The sequence below is a fragment of the Lytechinus variegatus genome, chromosome 3 (assembly GCF_018143015.1).
Source record: "Lytechinus variegatus isolate NC3 chromosome 3, Lvar_3.0, whole genome shotgun sequence".
Lineage (NCBI taxonomy): Eukaryota > Metazoa > Echinodermata > Echinoidea > Temnopleuroida > Toxopneustidae > Lytechinus > Lytechinus variegatus.
The window spans coordinates 42,667,211-42,693,430 of NC_054742.1; the positions used below are offsets into that span (position 1 = coordinate 42,667,211).

The 26,220-nt window shown below is 34.4% G+C and overlaps 1 protein-coding gene across 2 annotated transcripts in view; it reads right to left on the reverse strand.

The window, feature by feature from the left end:
- Positions 1–663: 663 nt before the first annotated feature.
- Positions 664–26,220, reverse strand: part of LOC121411075 (mitochondrial 10-formyltetrahydrofolate dehydrogenase-like) — a 29,200-nt gene continuing 3,643 nt past the window's right edge. For both annotated transcript variants that reach the window (XM_041603569.1, XM_041603568.1), the window contains exons 3-22: positions 25,697–25,931; positions 21,418–21,583; positions 18,891–18,995; positions 18,404–18,493; positions 17,655–17,789; positions 17,167–17,295; positions 16,895–16,983; positions 16,279–16,420; positions 15,484–15,666; positions 14,922–14,986; positions 14,261–14,411; positions 13,771–13,841; positions 12,011–12,204; positions 10,992–11,085; positions 9,945–10,044; positions 9,491–9,589; positions 8,378–8,543; positions 7,080–7,185; positions 6,324–6,523; positions 664–4,050 (exon numbers count right to left, since the gene is read on the reverse strand). In XM_041603569.1, coding sequence (XP_041459503.1) covers positions 3,992–4,050; positions 6,324–6,523; positions 7,080–7,185; positions 8,378–8,543; positions 9,491–9,589; positions 9,945–10,044; positions 10,992–11,085; positions 12,011–12,204; positions 13,771–13,841; positions 14,261–14,411; positions 14,922–14,986; positions 15,484–15,666; positions 16,279–16,420; positions 16,895–16,983; positions 17,167–17,295; positions 17,655–17,789; positions 18,404–18,493; positions 18,891–18,995; positions 21,418–21,583; positions 25,697–25,931 — 2,579 coding nt within the window. In that variant the 3' untranslated portion in view covers positions 664–3,991. The remainder of the gene's footprint in view (positions 4,051–6,323; positions 6,524–7,079; positions 7,186–8,377; positions 8,544–9,490; positions 9,590–9,944; positions 10,045–10,991; positions 11,086–12,010; positions 12,205–13,770; positions 13,842–14,260; positions 14,412–14,921; positions 14,987–15,483; positions 15,667–16,278; positions 16,421–16,894; positions 16,984–17,166; positions 17,296–17,654; positions 17,790–18,403; positions 18,494–18,890; positions 18,996–21,417; positions 21,584–25,696; positions 25,932–26,220) is intronic.

The following is a 26,220-nucleotide window of genomic DNA, read 5'->3' on the forward strand; positions in this document are numbered from 1 at the left end:
TAATAGACTTAATCCAGTTTATTGCACTCTAGAAAACTTAGTGCGGATCTGGGGGCGTTTCACCAATATTTCCTCGTCCGACAAGTTGTCAGATCTGACAACTTCCTGGATTCCGATTGGTTGAGAAGCACTGTTACTATAGTAACTGTCGGATAAAACGTCTGACAAGTCCTTTCATGAAACGCTCCCCAGTATTGAAACCAAAGTCCTTAGCATGGACCATGGATTCAGCTCTGCTATATTTATTGGTCCGACACACAAGCAATTCTTTCTACCGCCCCCTATGTTCCATTCAAATAATGACTCGACTTTACGATTGAAATAAAACTCAGAATTCGACTAATCACAAACCACTGCCAATCTTGATCATCACCATTTCAATCACCATCGTCACTTTCAACTCAACCCACCATAACCATATTCATCACAACTGCTACCATTTGCACAACCACCACCACCACTTTAATCATTTTCATTGGTGTATATATATATATATATATGCGTATGTGTGAGTGTTCCAGGTAAAAAACTGGGTGCATTTTCAATCTTATTTCATGAATTCTTCAGGGAACACACAAAACAATACAATAGAGTTGAATTAATGAGACACGTTCTTCAATTGGGATCAAATTTTTATTCATTATCTTTTTTTTGTCTTCACAGAGATAAATGACTTTCTTTTTACAAGAGGTTATGTATTCATTTACAGAGTATTACTAAGGCAATGACACACATGTTATACCTCAGAATTGTTTTTTTATGTTTTTTCCAAACATAGATACATAATTATAATACTAATCTCCTAAGTTTAAGAAATAAAGAAATGAAAACAAATCAAACAAAAAATAACAAATATGAAGGAACAGAAAAATTATCCATTCAAACATGTTTCTCCATATTCTCATATGGTAAAGGGTTAAATTGTATCAAATTAGTTTTTGATATTTGGACCTTCATCATGATCTGCAAATGTCTTGATTTTTTTTTAGAATGAAAGTAAAGACATGAAGATCTTTAAAAATTTCACCATCAGGAGAGACAATAATATAGACATGAGAAAGATAGATAGGACTTTGATTCTCAAGTTGTTCTGTGGAATAGAATATATCTACATTTTAGAAGATGAATAAAAATGAATAAAAAGATGAATTAAAAAAACTTACATTTATTACATGTAAAAGAAACACATTGCAGATCTAAAAAAAAGGGAGAGATAAAAATGTTCCACATGTATGTGAGTGTCATAATAAACATTTGTGATAAAAGAATGCATGTTTGCTTGAAAATATTTTTGTTAACAATTCCATAATGCAGTGAAACGTGTACGTTTACCTTGTAATGGCTATTTAGAAATGGAGTACATTTGCATTCAAGTGGGCATGAAAATTTTTGACAACATAATTTTCATGATTAAATTTTTTTCAAGTACCTTCCAAAGTATTTTGAAACGTGCCCGTTTACCTAGTAATGGCTATTTAGAAGTGGAGTACATTTGCATTCAAGTGGGCATGAAAATGTTTAACATATTTTCATGATTCAATTTTTTTAAGTACCTTCCAAAGTATTTTGAGGGCTTTAAGTAGGATAATGACCTAACTGAATATCAAGAAAGAACCCCCATACTATTTGTTTGAATCCACAACTGCAGAAAATAGAACAGGAAACATAAATTACCTTAGCTGTCTGTGTGATAAAATCTTGAATAAATTATCGCTACAGTGTGATAGAGGTCTTAACACTAGAATCTTTCACCATGGCAGCTTAGGTAATACTGAGAGAGTATCAAAATAATTATAGAAAACTGTGAAAATGACAGCTGCTTTCCAAGGTAGACAAGAGTATTAACGCATTAGGTCTACATCTTACACAAAACACATTTTACTCTTACATGAGAAAATCATACAACTTTGATAAAAATATACATGCATTGATTTAGGATTTTCTGATATCTACATGTTTGAAAATGTTTTTCCTTTTTTTCTTTTGTTCTGTATATACATGCATTTTATTTTTTTCTTAACTCCAATGTTGGCACACAGTTTTATTCAGTAATAAGTATACTTTCAACATATTGTTCATGATTGCTTCACATCAATAATATAATCACAGTCAAAGCAATTACAATCCTCCTAATTGTAAAATTCTTAAAAAATGAATCATAAGGCAAGTTCACTGCACAGGCCCCAACACATAAGGTACAATTATAGATGGCAGAAGTTCTGCATCATAAAAATGTACTTTCAATTACATGCAAAACTACTTAGTAGCTCTAATCATATGATGTTTCTGTAAATAAAATATGCCATGAAAAATGGCAAATTTTGAAGTCGTTTTTTTACTCAGAAGTCAGAGGTGATTCACAAAGAATAAGTGGAGATGTGACATTAGCTTTGGTATTGCATGTTAATGAAGACATGCATAGATCTGTTTCACGACAAATAATGCAAAATTTTAAAATTTAATAACTTTGTGTTTCCTACTCCAATTTTGATGAAATTTTCAGTGTTTTGTTTGTCCGATTATACCTTATCCGTTAAAATCATATTATCAGCCTGGAGTACCCCTTTAAGAAGTGTTGTATCAATTTATTGACAGACATTTTAAAAAGGGGAGGAAGAACAAGATACTTTAAATATTTTCATTAGTCACCTAACAAAGCTTGCTCAGCAAGTATTTGACCTGCCGAGAGCAGTATAGCCATATCGGAAAGGATATCATATTTATAAGTAAAATGAATCAAAAGAACTAAATAATTGGAGAGGGGAGGGTTTGTTCACATTGGTGAACAAAGATCTTCTTAACCATATTTTTAAATAGGAATAATTGCATTATCATTAACACCTTTCTTCTCCAAATCACTATGCACACACACACAATTAAAATAAAAAGATAACATAGACCTTGCAGTAGTTACATATCTGATCGATTCCATTCTAGCAATGCATGAATAATATGATACAAAGCAGTTAAACTGATAATACCCATACTACAAGTCAAGAACCTTCTTGCATTACTAGTATCTTTGGTAACTAGTTAACACACAAAAGCACAATTAAAAACTATCCAAAAAGTAAAATACTTTTCATTCAGTGCTCCATACATGATGTTGGTCCAAATGAAATTTCAATCCCAACTCAAACCTTCAATATGAAGGACCATATCCCTTTGCTCTGTTGGATTGCAGCTGATCAAAATGAACACCATGTAATATATCAACTGCATCAGCATAAGGATATGGCACGTTTTGCCTGTAAACTCCCTGCTAATGTATAAATATTACAATGAATACTTTTAACACATGAAAAATATTTTAAAGGTAATTTTTGTTGGATGGTAAAACGTCAATGGCAACAATGCCCATTAAGGACAAAATTTATCAAATAATAATTTTTGAAATGTTTACATTTACTAAGTATTATTAACAAATGGTCTTTTAATTTTTATTTTCCAAAGGAAAGTGAGTGATAAATCATCTTCATATATGAATTCATAATTCCCAATAAAAGACCTTGAGGCCAACTTTAATAAGAGTACCAAGTACGATAACAGATCTTGAACAGTAACTGTTCCTCATATATGTCATGTCTCATATACTCATTGTTACACAATGTATCGTTTTAGTCAGTTGCAAGTGATTTTTTGAAAATTGAATAAAAATATTGATGTAGTTCCAATAAATCTATAACTATAATTATTATAATGAAATGTTGAAAACAATAAGGAAAAAATATCAGTATTTAATACACTATTCAAATCATAATTTGGTTTAGAACAAAATAAAAACAATGAAAAAGGCGCAGTTGCTGATGGCAGGAGAAAATAAGATGTGAAAGGTGTTTCTTCATTTTTTGCCAAGTGATGGTGTGATTCTAGCTTCATTTCTGTTTGGTTCTCTAGTCAGGCTCTCTTGACATTCTCCATGTTAAAGAGATGACTTAATGCTGTGTTTGGATGGAACCAGTTTATGCTAACAGGCTGGCTAGCATGGCATTCAGTTGTACTCAATTGTCACCGTTTTGGTCTTCAAGTATTCATTCAGAGCTTCTTGACCTGATGCATGAGAAAGGAAATAGGAGTATAAAAATGTTTGTTCAGAAAATGGTTACTTTGAAATGGAGAGGTAATCTGCTGGAAAAGAACTAAAATTTTGTTGCATTCTATACGAAAATTTCCACGGGCAATTTGCAATCTACACTTAATCATGTTCAAAGAGATCAATGGTTGGCATATTTCCCGCTTCGGAGGCTTATTTCCCGGACGCCGGGAAATAAGCGGTATTTACCGGTATTTACCGCTTTTTTCCGGTATTTACCACTTTTCACCGGGAAATACTGGGAAATATAGTTTTCCACTCAGTTTTCTATAGGGATTGTCAAATTTTGAATATAAAAAGAAAGGTGGCCAGTATGGTTGCTCTGGTGTGTACCATTTGTGTGAGTGTGTGTGTTTGTTTGTGTGTGTGTTTATGTTTGTGTTTGGGTGTTATCTATGTCTGTTATCATGAAATGCTGGAAAAAATAAAATACTAAAAGATTCCAAATATACATCTAATTTAGATTCTTTAATTTCTCTGTCATCCTCATTGATGTCACTACATTGTATCTCTGCTATATCTTTCTTCATCATACCATCTCCTTGGTCATACATGTACATGTATATCGAGGATATCCTTGTCTCAATGTGCACCAGACGTTCTTTTGAAATTTTGTTGATCTCACTGTGACTGATTAAAAAGAGAAGAAGCTATTGTAAAGGGAAACAATGGAGCATGCTCCAAGATTGATTTGTTTACAATAGCTTTCAATCAATATGAATATGACAAACTGTACAAGTTATTTATTTTACATTTCCCATGAAACATGCAGTAGCTAAAAGTATGCCAATTATGTTGTTATTGAATTCATTTTATATTTCTTACCCTAATTCCTTCGGGGGGCATAATGCCCCCCCTCGACAATTTTCGCTGTATATCTGCTGCGCAAATTTTTTTGACCTCACTGCTCACTGACTTTTTACTTTCAAGTCTCACGCATATTTTGATACCAAATTTGTGACGCCCGGGTACACGGTGACGACATTACGCAAAATTATGTAAGTGCATGTCAGACCCAAAATTGCTCATAAACGTGATTTCATGTACAAATCCAATGCAAATTGTGTATTTAGCCAAAATTCATAAATGTATCATTATTTCTTTTTTACTGATTAAACTTAATTAACTTTGCTTGTTTATGATCAGAATTAAGTCTGGAACGATTTCCATTGAAAAAACAATAAAAAACAAAGAAATACAAGAGAAATTTAAAAAACAATAAAATACATAAGAAATCGGTCTTGGTACCAGAATTTTCTTCATTCACAATTGTTAGATTTTCAGCAAAAAATTGCATTCTAGACTAGTTTAGTGAATCAGAGCAAAAAGTATGATTTCATGAATAAATTAAAATAAGAATACATGTATATGAATTCAGTGAAATTTACCAATGCAACTGCGTAGATTACGTCATTCTCTACCATCATGCAAATTTTTGTGATGGCACAATTCGCGGCTGAGATCTTATCCCCCCCCCCCCCCGGAATGACAAGAATCAAAATACCCTGGGAGATTTAGGGTTAAAGGAAAAAGTTAAACCCCGGGAGAAATATGTTTTAATATGATTATTCAATTTCCAGGAACATAATTTGAGTTTGTGTCCGTATGTGTGGACTTAGATCCTATGTGTGTTTGGGTACATGTACGTACATGTATGCAGTATGGATTTTATCTGTGTGTTTCTACTATGAGTTTTGTGATTCTAATTATTTCAGAACACTTATTTTCACTTGTTGAGGTTAAAAACAACTAAAATTATTGAAAAAAATAATTTATAAATCATATTTCCCGTTTTTTACATATTTACCGGACGCCCATCTTATTTACCGGACGGTATTTACCGGTATTTACCACCGGTAATTACCGCTACCGGTATTTTCCGCCCAAGGTTTAGAGATCTGTGCTTAAAGAAATATGAGAAGTATCATAATATGTGACAAACTCACTGATGTCCAAACAACAGATTTATCTGATTGGGATTCCTACAAGCCTGGCTTCCAAGTTGGACATTAAATATCAATTCAGCTAATGTTCTGACTTTGAATAAAGTTTTACTTTTTGAATTCGCTCTCGCCTCACACATAATTATTAAGCCTGCAGAAGATGAGGTTAAAGATATTACAAAACATGGGTTAGGTACCAATTCCAATTTGACATTTAAATAGTCCCAAAAGAATCTACAGGAACTTCCAAGAGTTACTATACACTATTCCCTCAAAAAATCACTCACCTAGATCCTTGCCGAATCCAGACTGTTTGAATCCACCGAAGGGAGCAGCAACGTCAGTCTTGTTGTAGGTGTTGACAAAGACAGTACCAGCATCCAGCTTCTCACTGACATACATGGCCTTGTTGATATCATTGGTGAAGACACCAGATGCTAAACCAAATTCTGTACCATTAGCACTCCTCAGCATGCCATCAATGTCACTGGAAAATCCAATGGATGAGAGGGATATTACCTTGACTACAGCCTACATTTCTCCTTCTCAAACTTTTAACCCCCAGTTTTTATAAATAGATTATGCATACAGTATTGACCAACCTGGCCATCCACTTTCTATTGATATTAAACAAAAGACCCATGCTATATACCATTCTCAAGAATCAATTCATAAACCTTGTTGTTGTTGTTTGTTGAATATTAATGGCGACCAGTCAATATTTGACTATTACCGCCAACTCGTTGGGCCTATTGTTATTTCCTTTCTTTTCTTCGACATGTCCTTTAAAATCGTTCCTCTCCTTCTTTCTTTGTTTTTTTTCTAACAGTTCACAACTTCCCTTTTCAAGGGCACTGATTTCTGCTGAAGAATTCAACAATGATGTTATTACAAATACTTTAGTAATCTCCATCGCCACATTATTCAATGTGACACACCTCCTGTTATATCAAGAAATATGATTATAGCAGGTAAGAATGTATGTTTCTTATCAAAGCCAGCTCAAGAAACTAGACAAGATAGGAATAAAATGTAATTCTTACCTGGAAGAGAACTTTGTGATGATCATGATTGGTCCAAAAGATTCTTCCTTAGCCATCATCATATCATCAGTGACATCAGTGAATACAGTAGGCTCCATGTATAGACCTGTAACAGCAAATATTGGGTTCGTTTCATTCCCTTTTTTACAGGCTCAAACTCAACATACAAACAGGAGTGCACATCACAAAAAGGACGATATTAATGCATGATCTGTAAATGGTGCAGAGGTAGCAATAGAATACATTTGAATGCTCACTGCAAAACAAGGTTTCCCTCCAACATGGTTCATTAACACTGGGATGTGAATCTATTGATCTTAATATATTTAGGTAAAAATTGAAAGCTCATTTCTATAACCCTTCAACACTACTCTCTGCAGTGAAGGAAATACATATGGAGGGACAGGTGATTTTGCCTTCATGGCAGCAAAAAATTGCCCTTAAAACTCCCAAAATTGAAAGCTTCAGGATGACAAGCTTTTCAAAGGTTTCCCCAAGATCTGCCAGAAATATATTCAAGAACATTTAGAAAATTTGTGCACCACATACAGCAAAATGATTATTCCTTAATTGTTCATTGCGCAAAAAAAGTAGCCCTTAAAATTAAAAAGTCCCCCAAATTAAGCAACCATCCCAATGTGATGAAAAAAAATTGTCCCTAAAAGTAATTATTTCCTACCCTTGAAAGAAGGATTCGATTGCCTTGTGGATTCATGACACAATTCAGTAATAATATTTTGACTCATTTCATTACATCCGATTTATTCCAGTATAAATTTACAAAGAAAAAAATTATTCCACGTGTCATTATCCAATCCAAGGCTGGTGGTTGTGGTTTTAAATCAATTTGACTTCTGTTGTGTATTATCTCCTCTTGTTCTGGTAGAGATTCTATCGTATGTATAGCTTTATCAAGGTTATATCAAACATATGGCTTCGGGATTTCTTTACTTTCCTTTCATGTGACAATGTAGTTATTGTGGATTGTTTTTCATCAAACAAAAACATAATGCACAGATTCAGCCTAATCCATCAGGAGTTAAAATCTATTCACCTCATTCCTAAATAAACTTTTAAAATAACAAACTAAATATGAGTGCTCTCATCAGCTGTAAGCATTAAAACAGTACACGCATGTATTCATGGTGAATTAACTTCATGTGAAGTACATGTATACGTCTATTCAACTATCTATTCAACGTATCTTTAATATTCTTTCATTATGTTTCTTGGTCAATGATGAAAATTATTAAAATGATAACAGCTAAAATCCTGTTGATTAATGATTGTTTCCTGACCTGGCATATCAGCTTGTTTGCCTCCATAGACCAATGTAGCACCCTCTTTGACTCCGATATCACAGTATTCAACAAGCTTCTCAAGATGAGCTCTATGGTTCTGTGGTCCATGTGATGTTGACCTGTCCAAGGGGTCACCAATCTTCATCTTCTTGACCTCTTCCACCTGGTCAAATCAAATAATTTAACTTTGATAGTCTAATGGAAAAGTCGCTGACATACTAATCCTAAGGTATTGAACTACAGTACCTGGCATGCATTAATTTTTTTTTTCTTAAGAACTTTTTGTCTGTCTGATGGGAAGAGCTGGTGGTCAGATATTTTCTTACACCCTAACCGAATCAACAGCTGTGTACATGATGTGTGCACTTCAATGATGAGCATAAATGAGTAATGACTAAAATGAATATCTTTAGATGGATCAGGAACTGAATCCATGTAAAAACACATGATTCCAAATGGGTGAATCTATGAGAGTTAAACTGTATGTAGCCAAGAGTGTAGATATTGATCAGGAATAAATAGTTCAGAGATAAAGAACATAGAATGTAGATATGTCACATTCATCCTATGTGAAGTAAATCAGTACGAGTACTTGAAAGAAATGCACAGCGTGCATGCTAAACTTGGGATACCAGCAGTAGATCATCACCAATGAAAGGGCACAAGTATTCCTATTCAAGAAATCATGATAATTTTAACATTATATCTACAAATTATCTATATGAGACAGCATTTGTTTCTCATCTACAACTATGGACTTGCTGTGCCGTTGGTTCATCTTCAATTTCAGTGGATACACATCTTTTTTTAAATCATCGCTTATTGTAAATGAAACCACTCTTATTTGTATATACACCGAACATCTGTAACATTGGTTCTATAAAGAATAAACATTATGTGTGTGCACTGTGAGCAAATAATCTGAAAGACTGACAGTGTAGAGGGGTGTCATTATTTTTAAAGCATCATGAAAAGAGTCTAGGGAAGATATCACCATAACAATGGATAAAAATGATAGTTCCCCTTACTTTCCAGTAGCTGTCTTATAATAACTTCAATCGATGCCGAAAGAAAAATTTCTTAGTACTTGAGATATGGGCAGTAACTTACAACTCTTGCTAAAAATTCATCGTGGATGGTGTCTTCAACGAACAATCTTCCAGCAGCAATACAGTTCTCTCCTTTGTTGAAGAATACTGAACCAAGTCCCTAAAAAGACATTTTGAAAGCATGATTAACATACAGTCTTCCATATTAATTCTTGCCAAGTGTGAGGTGTATATTACCTCAGACTTGAATCTTCCAGGAATATTTCCACATTTAACATAAATGTTCAGTTTATACATACAGGATTTTGTAATTTTCCATGTACCAAGACAAAATGAAATTATATTTTGCGCAGAAAAATTTTGTGACAATGTATTTTTTATATGCACAGTATGTGACCTAGAATTTTCAGTGCTGAATTCTCTTCACTGGAGATTTGTAGAGAGGAGCTAAATGCATATAGCATATTATTCATATGACCAAATACCCAATTTATAATCATAGTGTATTTACTGACCTGTCTGACTGCTGCACTCATATCACAATCAGCAAAGATGACAAGAGGAGACTTGCCTCCAAGTTCAAGAGACACCTTCTTCAGGTTGCTCTCAGCACAGCTGTAACATACGATACCAATATAGACATAGTTTAGTACTGGATCAATAGGAAATCATTGTTAAACTATCCTGGGTAATTTTCTATGAGATTAACAAGTGGTGTGATTTGATCACATATTCAATGCTATAAACAGATTCTACTATTCACTATAGGGTTAGAGTTATTTGATGAATGTCACAATATAAATGTGTGATGTTCGTTAAACTATGACCTGGAGTTATTCATTAAGGCAGTTCCAAGGTTACGGAGTGTCATTCAGAAACAAGTTTTTAGCATTCAAATAAAGATATCACCCATATTTAAATGGTTATTTGCAAAGAAATAGTACCTGACAGTTGTTGCTGAAACCCAATTTTTAAAATAATAACAGTTGTTATTTTGATCCACTGAATTAATGAGAAATGAATATTCATAAACATGGTTACGGAGTGACGTAAAATGGAAATGCATATTTGAGGAGAAAACATATTGCTCAAACTCTGTGAACTTTAAATGGCTATCATAATTTTGAGTTATTGATTGGATTCTATGTTGTTCTAGCTTGGAAAATGTCCACTTTTGCTTGGAATTGCCCATTACTTCTAGAGTACCAACAAAATGAGAAAAGAGTGTAGACAAGGGGTTAATCCAGTAGATATCACTTGGTCCACATTTCATTTTGCAAATAGCTGGCAGTTGGTCTAATGACATCTTGGCTTATTAGCACTTGGTCTAATCATTTGAATTAGACCAAGTTAGTTTCCACCTTATTTTAGTAGAGGTGAAAATGAGCCAAAGCTTGTAGGACAAGCTAAAAATGGACAAACTGGTGATAAGCTGAAATGGCTGGTCAAAAAATTGATAACAAAATGAAGACTGATTGGCTTGTTACTAGACCATGGGAGTATTTATCAGGAGAAAGGGTACCCACAAACCAAAATAAGATCAACTACATGGTAATAATTACCTTTTCATGATCTGCATACCAATGGGTGTTGAGCCAGTGAAACCAAGCTTCCTAACATCAGGATGGTCAGCCATTCTTTGACCACACACGGAACCTGATCAAGTATTGAGAAATTAAGCAGGATTTTAAAAATCAATTATCAAAACGATGACAATGACAAAGTATAAACATGCACAATTGCAAATTTAGAAATCAATCATTGACAGAAAAATTTGTTGTTTGGACAATTCTTAAAAAACATGTTTTCCCCTTTTTAACTTCACTTTAAGAACTTCTTGTGTCATAATTCGAGAGCCTTACAACATTCAGGAAGGTCCCAAGTATAGGGTATTAAGCCTTATATAAATCTCGACATGGACAACATCATACAAACAAGTAGAATATTATTAGCTATGGGTTAAGCAAGCAAGACAAAATTGGGTCTAGTTATTGCTTAAACTTCAGCTATCAGTTTTCTCTACTCTCTTCCCAAACATAACGGTCATAATCTTGGACTGTCATGTCCCCCTGGCTAATGCCAGTAAGAGAGATAAAAAACAAAATTCAGATATCAAATCTAATGAAGGCTAGTAATGAAGTGAGCAAAATTCATGACATAAAATACAAAATTCTCTATTGACCTTAGTCAAAGATTCATGTATGCCTTGACAATTGCCAGATGTCACATACTTTATTACATTCCTTACATTATCAAATACTTTCATAATAATGTATGCAAAATATAATACTCACATGAAACAAAATTTGACTCCTATATTGCACTTCCTTCAAGCATAAAGTTTCAGATTGGTTCTTTATAGTAAACTTGAGAAAGTTAATTATTTACTATTTATTAAGCAATTTGACCTTGAAACTCTCACATCTGATTCAATCAATGTCACCCTGATGTGTATAGATGAATTAAGTTGTAACTTGATCTGTCAAATGGTTCTTAATACATCTTCTCATGACATAAACCAATAGGTTTATGCATCTTCAGTATCATACTCATTTGTGTTTTTTATGGTGTGAAAGCTCACCTGAGCCAGGTAGGATGTTGATAACACCGGGAGGGAATCCAGCTTTGACGACTAGTTCAGCAAACTTGAGGGCAGTGAGAGGTGTAACCTGGGCAGGCTTGAGGACTACAGTGTTTCCTGCAGCAAGGCAAGCAGCCATCTTCCATGCCAACATCATGAGGGGGTAGTTCCAGGGAACAACAATAGCACATACTCTGTACAGAAACAAAACGGATGGGTGTCCAATTATATTCTCTAGCTATTTTTGAGATGTAAACTTTCTGCACTAAGAGCATTGATTCATTTGAAGGTTCATTAAAATAGATTAGCACCAGTGATAGCAGTCTTTGTCAGGTCTGACATTAGTCAAATCCTTGGTTTTATAATGGCTAATAAGCAAGCACCTCCCTCTTACTTTAAGAAAGGAACCTAAGAGAGAATCTACATATTGGTAGTGCTTTAGGAACTTAATATTGTCCCCCTTCCCTTACAAAAATTCACCAACCAAAGAAGAGACTGCTGTATCACTATCATTCTATACATGATTTTGTAGTTATTGAGCAGAACTTTGCATTACTACATGATACAATTCAAATATTGAGAGAATCTTTATAGTTATTCAACAAATTGTATATTCTCTAAACCTCTTTTTATTTTTCCAGTTATCCTTTTCTACACTCATAAACCTGATATATAAAACTCAATTTGTGTACCGTAAGTAACGGTGTATTAACCACACCTTTTTCTCGGCGGGGTGCGGTTTATACACGGTGACGGGTCTGAGCCAGCCCGCCATAACCCCTCCCGTAAATGTACAATGTCTGCCAGTTCACAACACATCGAGTGGCCGGGAGTAGCCGCCTAGGCGATGTCGTTTAGAGGGGTATGAACCGCGGGTAATGGGAAGCGATTATTACAATCTAAATTAAATGTTGTCCATAACAAACGCACCCACCTTCATGACACTAATTTTGACTTTATTCTTGATTCCAAGTAGTGAAGTTCCCTGGCTAATTTAAAAGAAACGCCAAGCATACTCGGTAATATTTTGTCACCGCTGATCGAGAGTTGAGTGAGCTTAGAGATTGCGTTGTAATGTCATTATAGTGCGACTTAAGCTGGCGCTATTCAAAGTCCCGTTTCATGCCAGCTTGTTTTTTTTCCTTCCTGTTTGCTTAATTTCATAAGATACCTTGTAAACCACACATGAGAGAGACGGCACGAAGCCGTAAAAAACAATTGGAAAAAGTGTCAATTTCTTTGTTTCTTGAACCTTCCTGTAATCCTGTATCCAAAATTCATGCTAAGACATCAAATTTCTGAAAGTGATTGTGAGGTTGTGATGCAAGAAATGTGAATATTTCTTCCTCCTACGCTGGGAAAGACACATCATAATTTGATAAGATGTACTGGCATGACTGGTACTGTATCGTAGTTTGCAATGTAATGGCAGTGCTTTGTGTGTGTGTACTCTGTGACTGTGAGGTCAGTGAGTGTGTAAGATGCAATATTGTCGGGACCGTTCTTTCTTTCTAACATTTGCAGATGAATTGATCAAGAACAGCAGATTTCTGCATACTGGTAATCTCTTTGGATACTTTGAAATCTTAAAAACTTGGATTTTGTTTCTTCATACCTCAAATATGCATGTAAATGTGAGAATTTTTTTTTTTTTTAGTCCAAAGTTGGGGGTGCGGTTAATACACGGGTGCAGTTAATACACCGTTACTTACGGTATCTTTTAAACAAAATTATGTTCCAACTTGTTGGATACTACTTACCCGAGAGGTTCTCTCTTTGTATATGTGAGATTCCTGTTTGGTCTAGCATGGTTGATTGGAATGGTCACTCCCTAAACACAAAAAAACAAATGCAAATTCATAGAGATTTATTGCATCTCTTCAGAGCATTGACTTAATCTTCATGACCCCATTACCCCTATCAATAATTCTTCTAAAAAGCAATGTTTGAAAATCTGGATCTGTTCTTTGCTTGAAATAGATTTTTCAGATATCTTTTATCGAAACAAGTAATCTATCATAAAACATGTAGGAGAGCAATTCACTATGGCAAGTCAGAGATGACCACCCCCCCCCAAAAAAAAGCAATAAACCAGTCCATCAAATTCTGAATGGGAGATGTTAGTTTGAAATACTTTTTTGGCAGGTCATTCTTAAGCAGGATTACAATCCAAGATGATCAAGATACACTGGGAGTAATATACATTTCAGAGAACCTTGGAATCAGTTCCTCACCCATCATATTACTCACCTGGATCTTGTCACACCACCCAGCAAAGTACCTGAAGGTATCGATTGACATGCCAACATGGGTCTTGAGTGCTAATGTATATACTGCTCCAGAATCTATACTCTCAATAGTGGCCAACTCTTCTGTGTGCTGTTCCATTAGATCAGCTAACCTGTAGTTATTAAAAAATATTTCATTTATGAAATATTGCTGACATCATTGGAAACAAGCTGGGGGTGGTTTTATAAAATTGTGTACAACTTTATGCACATTAAGTGATCCTTTCTCGCATTGAATGAGATGCTGTAATTTTTACTGTTCTAATATACTGGCAGTTTAAATTTTGAGAAATGATGAAATTTGCATTCAAATGCTTGTTAACAACAATTTAGTCTAAAAGGTTCAATTTTAACATTATCTGGTGGGGAATACTGATGTTTGATAGCTAACAATGCAATTAACAGGCAGTCAAACTTTAACAGAAATGTAAATCACCAAAACCTTGGGATATCCATATCAAAAGCTGAGAAATCATCTTGCTTAACAGAACAAAATAGGAGTTATATCAAGAAAGTGTTTTCTCAGCACCAATCAAACCAAATACCTGGCCCCAATAGGAGAAATATACAACAGCAATGGAATTACATAACAAAATATGAGTTTTAAATTATTTGATTCTTACTTGAACATTAGCTTGCCCCTATCTCTAGCGTTCATCTTGCCCCATTCTCCTTCATAGAATGCTTCCTGTGTCGAAAGAAGTAAAGTCAAATGTAACTTTGTTTTATGACAGTTGGCAAAAAAGCCATGTGGTCAGTTTTATGAAATAGTAAGAACTCTCAATGATCTCACTGTATAGACCAACCACTATAGTTACCGAGGCATTATCTTATCACGGTGATTTCAGAAATTACTCAATATCTTTGATGTAAAGAAAACATCGTGACAGACTTTGAGCTATTTAATAAGAGACCTCAAACTATATCTGAATGGTTTAATGTTTGCTTTGATCTAGGTGCTAAAGTATTTATTCAGAAAACTTAATCTTCGATAGGGGGACCAAAAAATAAGAGCTTGTTTTTATTTGTTTGGTTTTAAGTCAATTAAAAAAATTAAAATGAGCAGAGAATTTCAGGAAATAATTATTTGTAGCTTTCTATAGTACAAGGGTCTGTAATTACACTAAAAAAAAAATTAAATTCTTTGAGACTTTTCATGCCAATGTGGTAATATAAGAATCTAACCTTAGCTGCAGCTACTGCTACATCTGTATCGGCTACGGATGCCTTGGAGATCTCACAGATAGCAGATTCATCATGAGGGTTGATGGTCTTGAATGTGTTACCGCTTTCTGAATCAACAAATTCATTGTTGATGAATAGCTGATGAGGGAATGTGATGTCCATGTTGTTGACATTCATCTCAATCTAAAAGAGAGGAGATCATAGGTATTATTTGTACAACATGAAACAAGGAGAGAGCATGGGTAATCATAGAGAATTTTTAAGAAATGGTATTGAAATCACTTTTGAGGGAGACAATGCATGTATGTGTACATAAACTACATAAAATAACTAAGGAAAATAGAGATTCATGACATTCTCTGTTCATAATAAACAAAATGACTTAAATATCTCTAGCACTTAATTATGAACTCCTAAATGTATGTGTATAAATACAAACTTGTCTTTTGGTTCATGACTATTCTTGTTATGGCATTTGAATCATTCAAAACTAGGTAATACTCATAAAATACGTACTAATTTGACACTAGACTAATTCAATGTAGGATTACACTTCGATAGCCAAAGTTTGTAGCTCATACAGTGTAGAATGAATAATTCCGGGAAAGGAAATTTTTTAACAAGCTGAATTTTAAAATGTTTATTCATTAAAAAGTACATTTTGTCTGCAGAAAGAAATAGCCTTTCATTGGGTACTTATGAACTTTATTCAAGGGTGAATTGCACTTTGCCCCCTGCATCTATATGACTGGTTCCTTGTTTACTTTGCAGTGTGAATAAAGGGTTTAAACTTACTGCATCATATTCAAAGACTTGCTCATCAAGACCCCTTCCTTTCCTAGCCACTTTCTGTACAAAGGCATCATAGGTTGTGGCCATGTATACATCCTCATTCTGTAGCTCAATACTGCATTTCTGCTTCACCTCTTCAACCAACCTACATAAACAGAACATGAATGCTACAATGGTCTGCCTTACCTAGCAACATACATTGATCCCGTTCCCATCTTAAATATGATCAATTAAACTGACTAAATACACAATTAATAGTAGATGGTGATGATTTGGTGGACAGTGTGCTACAGTTCTGTTCAATAATCCCTTGCTGGGCTCCCTTGGATAAGTGATTTTGTACTTCATATAAACAAGAACATACAGGCCCACTCACTACCACTTGATGATTACATCTGTTATCATCAAAATATTTATATAATTATATCATAGGGTTTTGATGAAAATTCAACTTTTCGACGTATCCAGTAGTTTCAACCCTTGGGCTGTCTATGAATTACTAGACACTTCAGCAAACCAGCTGAAGTAAAATGTCAGAAGTCTACTAAACAGATGCATTTTTTGCCGATAGTATTTTGTGACAGTTCTTAACAGTATGTAACACAATAGTTTGCCTTACCTTGCAACATCCATAGATCCAGCTCCCATCTTGAAGAAGTCAGTATCATCAGCAATGTCTTGTGTCGAAAGGATGCCAGCCCAGATATCCTATGGACAAAATATAGAAATTGCAAGTATTGCTCAAGTTTTAAGATGAATCCACCCCCCATGTTCTTCATACTCCTACTCGGATTTTATTATCATTCACCATTACCACAACCACCACAACCACCACCACCACCATCAGCAGCAGTCACTATCATCCTCCTCATCACTATAACCACAATTTACCTTAACAGTTTTAGCCATCTCTTGTTCCTCTGGTGTGAGCTCCAGCTTTTCTTCGGAATCCATTGACTGTCCGTACTTTGCAGCAGGGATCATCCGACCATCTTCAAATTGAAGGGTCTTGACGTTCAGCTGTACATGAGAAAAAAATCACTACAATTGCACATCATTTTTCTCAAAAATAAATAAAATAATTCTTGTATGTTATATTTGGTAGAACAAATCAGACTACGAAATCATAGAATTAAAATCCTATAAATCACAATGCTAAAATTGTTAGACAGTCCCTAATAAAACTGATTTATATGTATAATTCATGTCAAAATCCTGTTAATAAATTAAATGTACTCTCATCTACCCTTAATTCCACCTTTCCCATTACTGTAAAAAAAATCATGCCCTGAGAAGACCTTCCAAACAAAACACTGTCTGGCATTCAATACAATCTAATTTCAACTTGCAAATAAACATCAAGTATTCTTTGTTCTTACCATTTTGTCATCAGAGCCAATGATAGCCATGCCGTTTTTATGAACAATGGCTGGTGTGTTGCAGCCTTCTATTTCTACAGGTGTACCATTTGGTTTGCTGCCTGATAGGAGGGTTGAACCAAACATAGTAACTTGCTGTAAGGGACAAGAGATAAAACAAAAGCACAGATAGAGAGAGAGAGAATACATGATTCAAAGCATTAAACAGCTACAAACTTTCTTATAAGATCATAAAAATGATTATGTGATCAATGATCACTGACAATATAAAACAAAATTAGGGAAAAATCTCTTTAGAAACTACAAATGTGCATCACTGCCATCCCTCCAACAAATTGCCTGGAATATTGCCAACAGTATACTAATGCTGCATCAACAAAATAAAATTATCAATTTTGATGTGACATTCATTAAAAACACACAAAAAAGCATCCCTAACAAAGTTTCTCTTACTTACAACTTACAATTTATTTTTCTAAAGACTTTGAAAATCCAACAGAATCAACTTGTCAGATATAAAAACCTATATCTCATACTCTGATTTCAATTCATACTTTTTAAAAAGTAATCTACAACAAACAATTTTTTTTAATAGGAATCTTGTGTCATTAACTGTAATTGTGTTATCATGAAGTTTAGTTCAATTTCTTTACCTGTCCATCTATCCTAGCCCAAGCAACAGGGATCATGTAATTTCTTTGGATTTAACTATAATTGTGTTATTATGAAGTTTATTTCAATTTCTTTACCTGTCCATCTATCCTAGCCCAAGCACCAGGGATCATGTCATTTCCTCGGATGAAGTTGTGAAGAGTTTCTGCAGACTGGCCAAATGGGATCTATACAAAAAGAAAATGCTGATGGGCCTTAGGCTAAAATGAAACCTAAAAAGTGACTAATCAAAATAAAAATTTCACAAAACAAGAAAATTTAAATTCTCAACATCCTAACCACTCGCTTTCAAAGTGAAAATGAATGGTGTAGTATTAATCTGAATATAACTAAAAATCAATAGAACAGAATTTTACCGATCTAGATGGACACTCAATGATGTACATTGATGACCAAATCATCAGATAATCTTCATAATTTTTCAACAAAATAACAGCAAAATAGAAACTGCTTATTACATAATTAAGAGAACAAAATGGATTTTTGCTTTTAGATACAATGCAAAGAAGTTGGATTATTAATAATTAAGCTACAAATGCAATGCTGTTTGAGAATGAATCTTACCTGGGCAACTTCCTTCTTTTTCCAGATCTTGTCGTATGTGGCACCCTCTTCTGGTTGTACAATGCGAGGAGCTTTGCCTTCATAAATAAGATTAACTGCTTCTCCCTAAAATCAAACATAAAAAATACTGGTTAAAATAAATATACAAGGTAAAATAATAATAATAATGGAACAACACAAAATAATAATACTGTACAACACAAAATAATCATACAAGGCAAAATGCTGTCTGCTCAATATAAAACACATATGTAATTACATTTTACCGATTTTCCTAATAAAAGAAATCACTTAGGCATGCACAAAGTTAATGATATCATACAAGTACATTGTATTACAAATCTTTTTGGAATGTGTTAACGATAAATGTATTGACTACATGTATGATATAATTTGGGATTACAACAAACCATCTAAAAAAATCAAGGCCAATGTACATGTATGAGCATCACATAGAATGGGGTGTTAATTGATAAGCAGTTTGCGAGTTTTTTTACCTTTCACTTGGTTTTAGAGATTCTCAATCATTTTTATTCCAATCACTGCATATACTTAATACCCATTAAACGAAAAGATGATTGGTAAATTTAATAACTGCTAACGATTGACTCGAAAGAGGAAATGCAAGTCTCAAAAGTCTCCCATTATGTTAAGATAGGGAGAATTTGGGGTAGTTCCATCTTAGCACAAGAAAGGGTTGCTGTTCATGCCTGTCACGTGTAACTTATTAAGTGTAAGGCATGCTGGACTGTTAAAAATATTTATCTTCATTTTATTCTACAGACACCCAATGGAGTTTGTATTCAATTGCAAATGTATGTCCATTGGAAGTTTCCCCTGAATATTGATTTATTGATTATGAAGTGCAACTCTGACTCTGTGGCCATTCTACATCTCCATGGACATGATGATCCAATGAAACACTGTAAAAATTGCACTACTTTTAATTAAAAGTTGCATATTTTTGTGACCAAAATTCATAAAAAATACAACTTTAAAAAGGTAAACCATACTGATGGCCGTTCATGAATACCGTATGTTTGATGCACGGAAGTGTAATCCGGCAAAGACACATCCACACAATATTACATGTCAAGTAGATAACCTCAGTCATTATGCATTGCAGATCAATAAAATCAATTCTTTGTAAATCCCCTCATGGCCATATGGAAATATATTTCCACAAACCATATTTTCAGAGTGAGAAGAATAGTTAAGTCCTGGTTAACCACTGGGATGCAATATTATACATGTACATGTACTGTAGACATCTTATCAAAAATCATTTCTGAAACACATCGTACATGTAGTGATTCATATAGAGCTTGCCTGTGTATATTCCCCTTTCCCCTTCAATCATGAATTTGCTGACACTATAAAAAACATTACAATATGGTCAATGCTGTTAACATCGTGTATGCACTTGTACATGTACATATGACCTCAAGCAAATGTTTTGAATGTGCAGGAAGCTACAGTACAATGTAACAAACTGGCAATGGTTCAACACACGACCCCAATACTATGCAGGAGTGTTCCTGACGTCAATATAAACAACTAGTGTAACATATCGGATGTGACATGTGACATGTTTGAACTAGATGCAACCAGCCATGCAACTCGATCCATCCGGGCATGGTGTACACATTCACTAGCTCATGAATATGCATGAACACACCCCCAACATACCCACGCCATACCCTTGCCATACCCACAATAGGTCGAGGGTCACAGACAATGCTTTCAAAACAGCTGCAGTCTACCATGACATTATGGAGATCCCTCATGGCAGGAAGCCAAGCTTGTGGTGTTTTACTCACCGTACATGGTGAGTTATAGGGCTACAGGGGTGTTGGTGATGAACTTGAAATACAGGATGTACACAAATTATTACACATCACCTTTCCTTTAAATAGGCCTACAATGAAAGTGCTTTCATTCCTGGGTAAAATATGGCATTCCTAGATTAATTTCACATCTATCTATTGCAATATTTAACATTTTACATAACATACATGTACAATGGGGGGAAAAACACCCTCCAACAAAACAATGATTCAAAAGCACAGTAAATAATAAAAGTATCCTATAGGCTAATGTGCAAGTTATTGCCATATCTCTTCTTTAACTACACCTTTTTTAATATTTAAATTATGATTTATCTTTATTTTCTGTCAAGTTTTGTTTATAACAGTGATGTTTACTTGTGAATAAAAAGCACATTCAATTAAAAGCCCAATGTTGTACATTAGCCAGTTACATGTACTGCATTAGGGCTATACTTTTCTCTGCCGATTAAGTTTTAGTGCAATTAGTAATCTAACCAGGGTACAATGCCTAAATGGCAATGATAGTAACATTAACTGCATTACTGAACTGCATTACTGCAATGCATTTTTAAAGCTGGAAAGTTTTATAACTGAAATGGGTTATTCCATCAAACAACAACTAAGCACTGAGGGTCTGGTTTTATAATGTATGTCAAACAATCAGCCAGCAACAGCGGAGTTATTTTATTCCAACTCACCATAGCTTTAATGCCTTCTGGATAAAGGAATCTGTTGTAGAGGGTATCCACTGTGTCATTTGGGTCTACATCAACTGATTTCTGAAGGAGAATAGGACCTGTATCAAGACCATCATCAGCCCAGAAAACTGAAAAACCTGCCTTTTTGTCTCCACACATAAGAGTCCTAAAAAATAAAAAAAACAACAACTAAAATTGTGTTTACATGTACATTATTTTCTCACAAAATACACAAAATTTTTAGCAATGCCTATATAGTAGAGTTGAACACTCTGTAAAACATGATTTATGTATTAAGTGAGAACAATTGTTATTGACAGCTGTAAATCTACATTAAATTTTTTTAACCTATGATAGAGCAGGGATTCTCAGTACGGGACTTGTGTGCCTTTTGTCATGCATTAACAAGTGGCTGATCATGCCCCGCACAGAGGCTCATGCTAGTGGCTATGAAAAAATGCATATACTCATATATGGAGAAGTTATTTGCATATGAATCTAAAAATCAAATCATTAAAATGTTGTCTCTAAATTTTCCATCAACCACTGTATATAATTCACATTTATCATTATAATGAACTTCTAAGTACACCAACAGTTTTGTTTATGCATTACCAGTAATTGTCTACACTAATAAAAATTATTATTGCTTCATAAAACAATGCCTGCAGTGAAGGGTAACAATGCGGTCATTTTAAAGGTACATTACCCTCCCTTGTTGATTTTTTTTTTAAAGATTAAATTAAAAGATCAAAATATTAAATTTTCTTAAAAGGATCAATCGACTACATAAACACAAATGCATCTAAAATCAAATCAACTTTAGATAATTTAAGATAAATCTTTTCTACTGAGGTGTCAAGTATGATTGTCAATCACTTTGTCATAACCTAAATTGATTAAGAGAGGATATATTTTGGATGTGTTCATGATCAATTGTATGAAAAATGTCAAAAGTGATAAATTCAAGGATTCTAGATTATACATTCATGAGCAATGAGCGAACAGTTATCGAACAGTGTACACGTAGTCCAGAATCTTATTTCGCACTACCAGGTATTCAGTACTTTTCCAAACACTAAGCACCTACTCAATCTATTTGGTTGACAAACAAACCAAAGTCAGACCTACTCCAAATATTCTGTAAAAAACCTGAATCAGCATTTTCAGTACCAACCTTTGATCTACTGTTGAAAAGTATATATGTGAAGATGAAAGAGGTGTCTTTAGTGAATAAATCATAAAGGAAAATGCTTCAAGGTTACCTAAATTTGCAGGTGTGATGATAAACAGTAGAACTATGAATTCATCAAAGCTTTGTCACAGGCCTGCTTTGTCATATTACTGTCACTGCTTGTTTGAAGACTGCTCGCTTCACTTGTCACAAAATTGACAAATTAACAAAATTTACAACATATTCTACATTTTCAATGAAATTCATTGATGGAGGCATGAAAGAATCATAAGGACATCTCAAGATCAATTCAACTATATAATACTGTACTCTGTACATATCAAGGGTTTGTGCTATTTGGTGAGCAATTCTTAAGAAATAAATGAACAGTCCTTAGATAACATTTAATGCTTTAGGTCAACAATCTACCTTGCCTACAATGTACAATGTACCTTGCTCTTAAATGGGAAGCAAACTGTGTGTGGTCACTCAGTGACTGTGTTACTGTATAATAGATACAGTTCATTTCAAAATACACAAAATACTGAGAATAAATCATCCGAAAATGAAATATGTGAAGAGGAACTGAAGTGTTTTTGGAGAAAAATGTACTCGTTTTGACAACATAATTATTATGGTATGCATGTATTGAGTAGCAAGTTAAAGGGGAGGTTCACCCTGACAAAAGGTTTTACCTTTTACTAAAAAATAGCAGACCTTGAATTATTTGATTTGTGACATCATTTGTGAGCAGCTTTCCTACATTATCACATGGTAAAAATCAATTAAATATAATTTTCTAAGAAATTATATTTTGTTGAACCTTCGGTATATCAATACACAAATGATTACATACCTGTTCCTAAAATGAAAATAAAAAAATAAGTCATCAAAAACCATTAAAAAATAATGAAATTTTTGCATTTTATATTACTTAACATATGGGACAGCTGCTCGTTTATGACGTCACAGATCAAAAACTTGAAATTCTAATAACTTTCTAAATCTCTCATAGGTTTTCCTTAAACCTTTACACCAATATTTTTTATTATTATTGTGCTATTTTTCCAAGAAAATTTTCGTCAGGGTGAACTTCCCCTTGTAAGTATAGATTCAAGTGGACCTATCTTATAATACACAGCTCAGAATATTGCATTATGGGTAAGGAATCAAGCTAGATTTGAGCAGTTTAGGTGGTGTTAATCAACACTATTTGATCATGTACTCGCTTAAAGTTTTAATTGAACATATTACTACCAGGGGACTTTGAGGTGATTCATGTAAAATCTCCTTTTCATTGCTTCCCATTTCATATTGACTGAACACATAACAATCATGCTGAAGTAGGAATGAAAAAAAAGAGCCTGTTATACTTATAATAATGGTGATTTCATCAACTGATGTTAATATATGATCTTGTTTGTTAAAGACTGAAATCTGACAAGTACATGATGCTGAAAAGCTTCAGTATGCTAATATTTACATGTAATGTTACTTTAAAAGACTGAACTGACAGAAACCATGACTTTCATTGATTGTTCAGCCATGTCCACATTCATTAAATTTTACACACAGCAGTTACCATGTCATATCAAAGTTACAAACTGATATGAACAATGTTTTACATTGAAAGTTAAACTGAGGTTCAGAATATGAGCCTCTTGGGAAAACAGATCTACTGGTAGTGGTAGTTGGGACATAACAAAATATATCATGAGTCTACATGTACCATGTTTCTTGTGACTTGTCAAATGAAGCTGAAGGGTCACACTGCAGAAAGTTTGGTAACTTTGGTTCCTTTGAGGATATCGGACAAATGAAGTCCCCCCTTACCCTTTGATGCAATTCATTGTTTTATTTACCGTAAGTAACGGTGTATTAACCGCACCTTTTTCTCGGCGGGATAGTAGCAAAAGTCGGGGGTGCGGTTTATACACGGTGACGGGTCTGAGCCAGCCCGCCGTAACCCCTCCCGTACATGTACGTTGTCTGCCAGTTCACAACACATCGAGTGGCCGGGCGTAGCCGCCCAGGCAATGTCGTTTTGAGGGGTATGAGCCGCGGGTAATGGGAATCGATTAATTAAATATTGTCCATAACAAACGCACCCACCTTCATGACACTAATTTTGACTTTATTCTCGATTCAAAGAAGTGAAGTTCCCTGGCTAAGTTAAAAGGGACGCCAAGCATTCTCGGTAATATTTTGTCACCGCTGCGCTGAGCGAGAGTTGAGTGAGCTTAGAGATTGCGTTGTGATATGGTTACAGTGCGACTTAAGCTGGCGCTATTCAAAGTCCCGTTTCGCGCCAGCTTGTTTTTTTTTCTTCCTGTTTGCTTTTCATAAGATACCATGTAAGCCACGCACGAGAGAGACGGCACAAAGCCGTAAGAAACAACTGGAAAAAATGTCAATTTCTTTGTTTCTTGAACCTTCCTGTAATCCCGTATCCAAAATTCATGCTAAGACATCAAATTTCTGAAATTGATTGTGAGATTTTGATGCAAGAAATGTGAATGTTTCTTCCTCCTACGCTGGGAAAGACACAGATCATGATTTGATAAAATACTACTGGCATGACTGGTACTGTATCGTAGTTTGCAATGTACATGTAATGGCAGTGCTGTGTGTGTGTACACTGTGACTGTGAGGTGAGTGTATAAGTTACCAATATTGTCGGGATTGTTCTTTCTAATATTTGTAGATGAATTGATCAAGAACAGCAGATTTCCGCATACCGGTAATCTCTTTGGATACTTCGAAATCTTAAACTTAGTTTTGTTTCTTCGTACCTCAAATAAGCATGTAAATATGAGAAGAATTTTTATTTTTTTTTAATTTTTTTTTTTTTTAGTCCAAAGTTGGGGGTGCGGTTTATACACGGGTGCGGTTAATACACCGTTACTTACGGTATCATAGAAGTGGTCTTCGTGCATTTAGTGGAAAGATAACCACATCCAACTGACGAATTAGTGACTGACTTTTATCTGGATTGTGCCTGGTGCACAATATCTCTGACAGAAGCACATAGGTCAGTGTCATTTCTTTATAATTCAACAAAAACTGGACAAACCAAGGTAAAAAAATCAAATGAATCTCTCTTACCAATTAATAGCAGAAGCTCCTCTATGTCTTGGGAGAAGTGAAGGATGGTAGATAATGGAACCATGTTTAGGATTATCAATCACATTCATAGGAATAAACTGGCTACAGAATGGAAGCACATTGAGTTCAGCACCACACTCTTTGTAAGCGTTCACAACATCCTCGATGGGTTGGCCTTTCGTCCTCCAGCGAGGAAATTTGAATACTTTTGTACCATCCCCTTCTGCAGTTGAAGCTGATGGGGAAAATTTTGCAAATTTGAATCATAATAACAAAATGTATATACTTATTCATTTCCTCACTTTATATTTATTGTAATCATTCAGTTAATCATCAATCAATCCATAGATCTCTTTTATTCCTTTTTAATATTCACGTATTCACTCAATTTCTTCAATCAAGTTGTAAAAATTCCAGACAGGACAAGTTTTTCACCTCATATTCTGTACCTCTTAAAGGGGAAGTTCACCCTGAAGAAAACTTTGTTGTAAAAATAGCAGAAAAAATAGTAAAAAATATTGGTG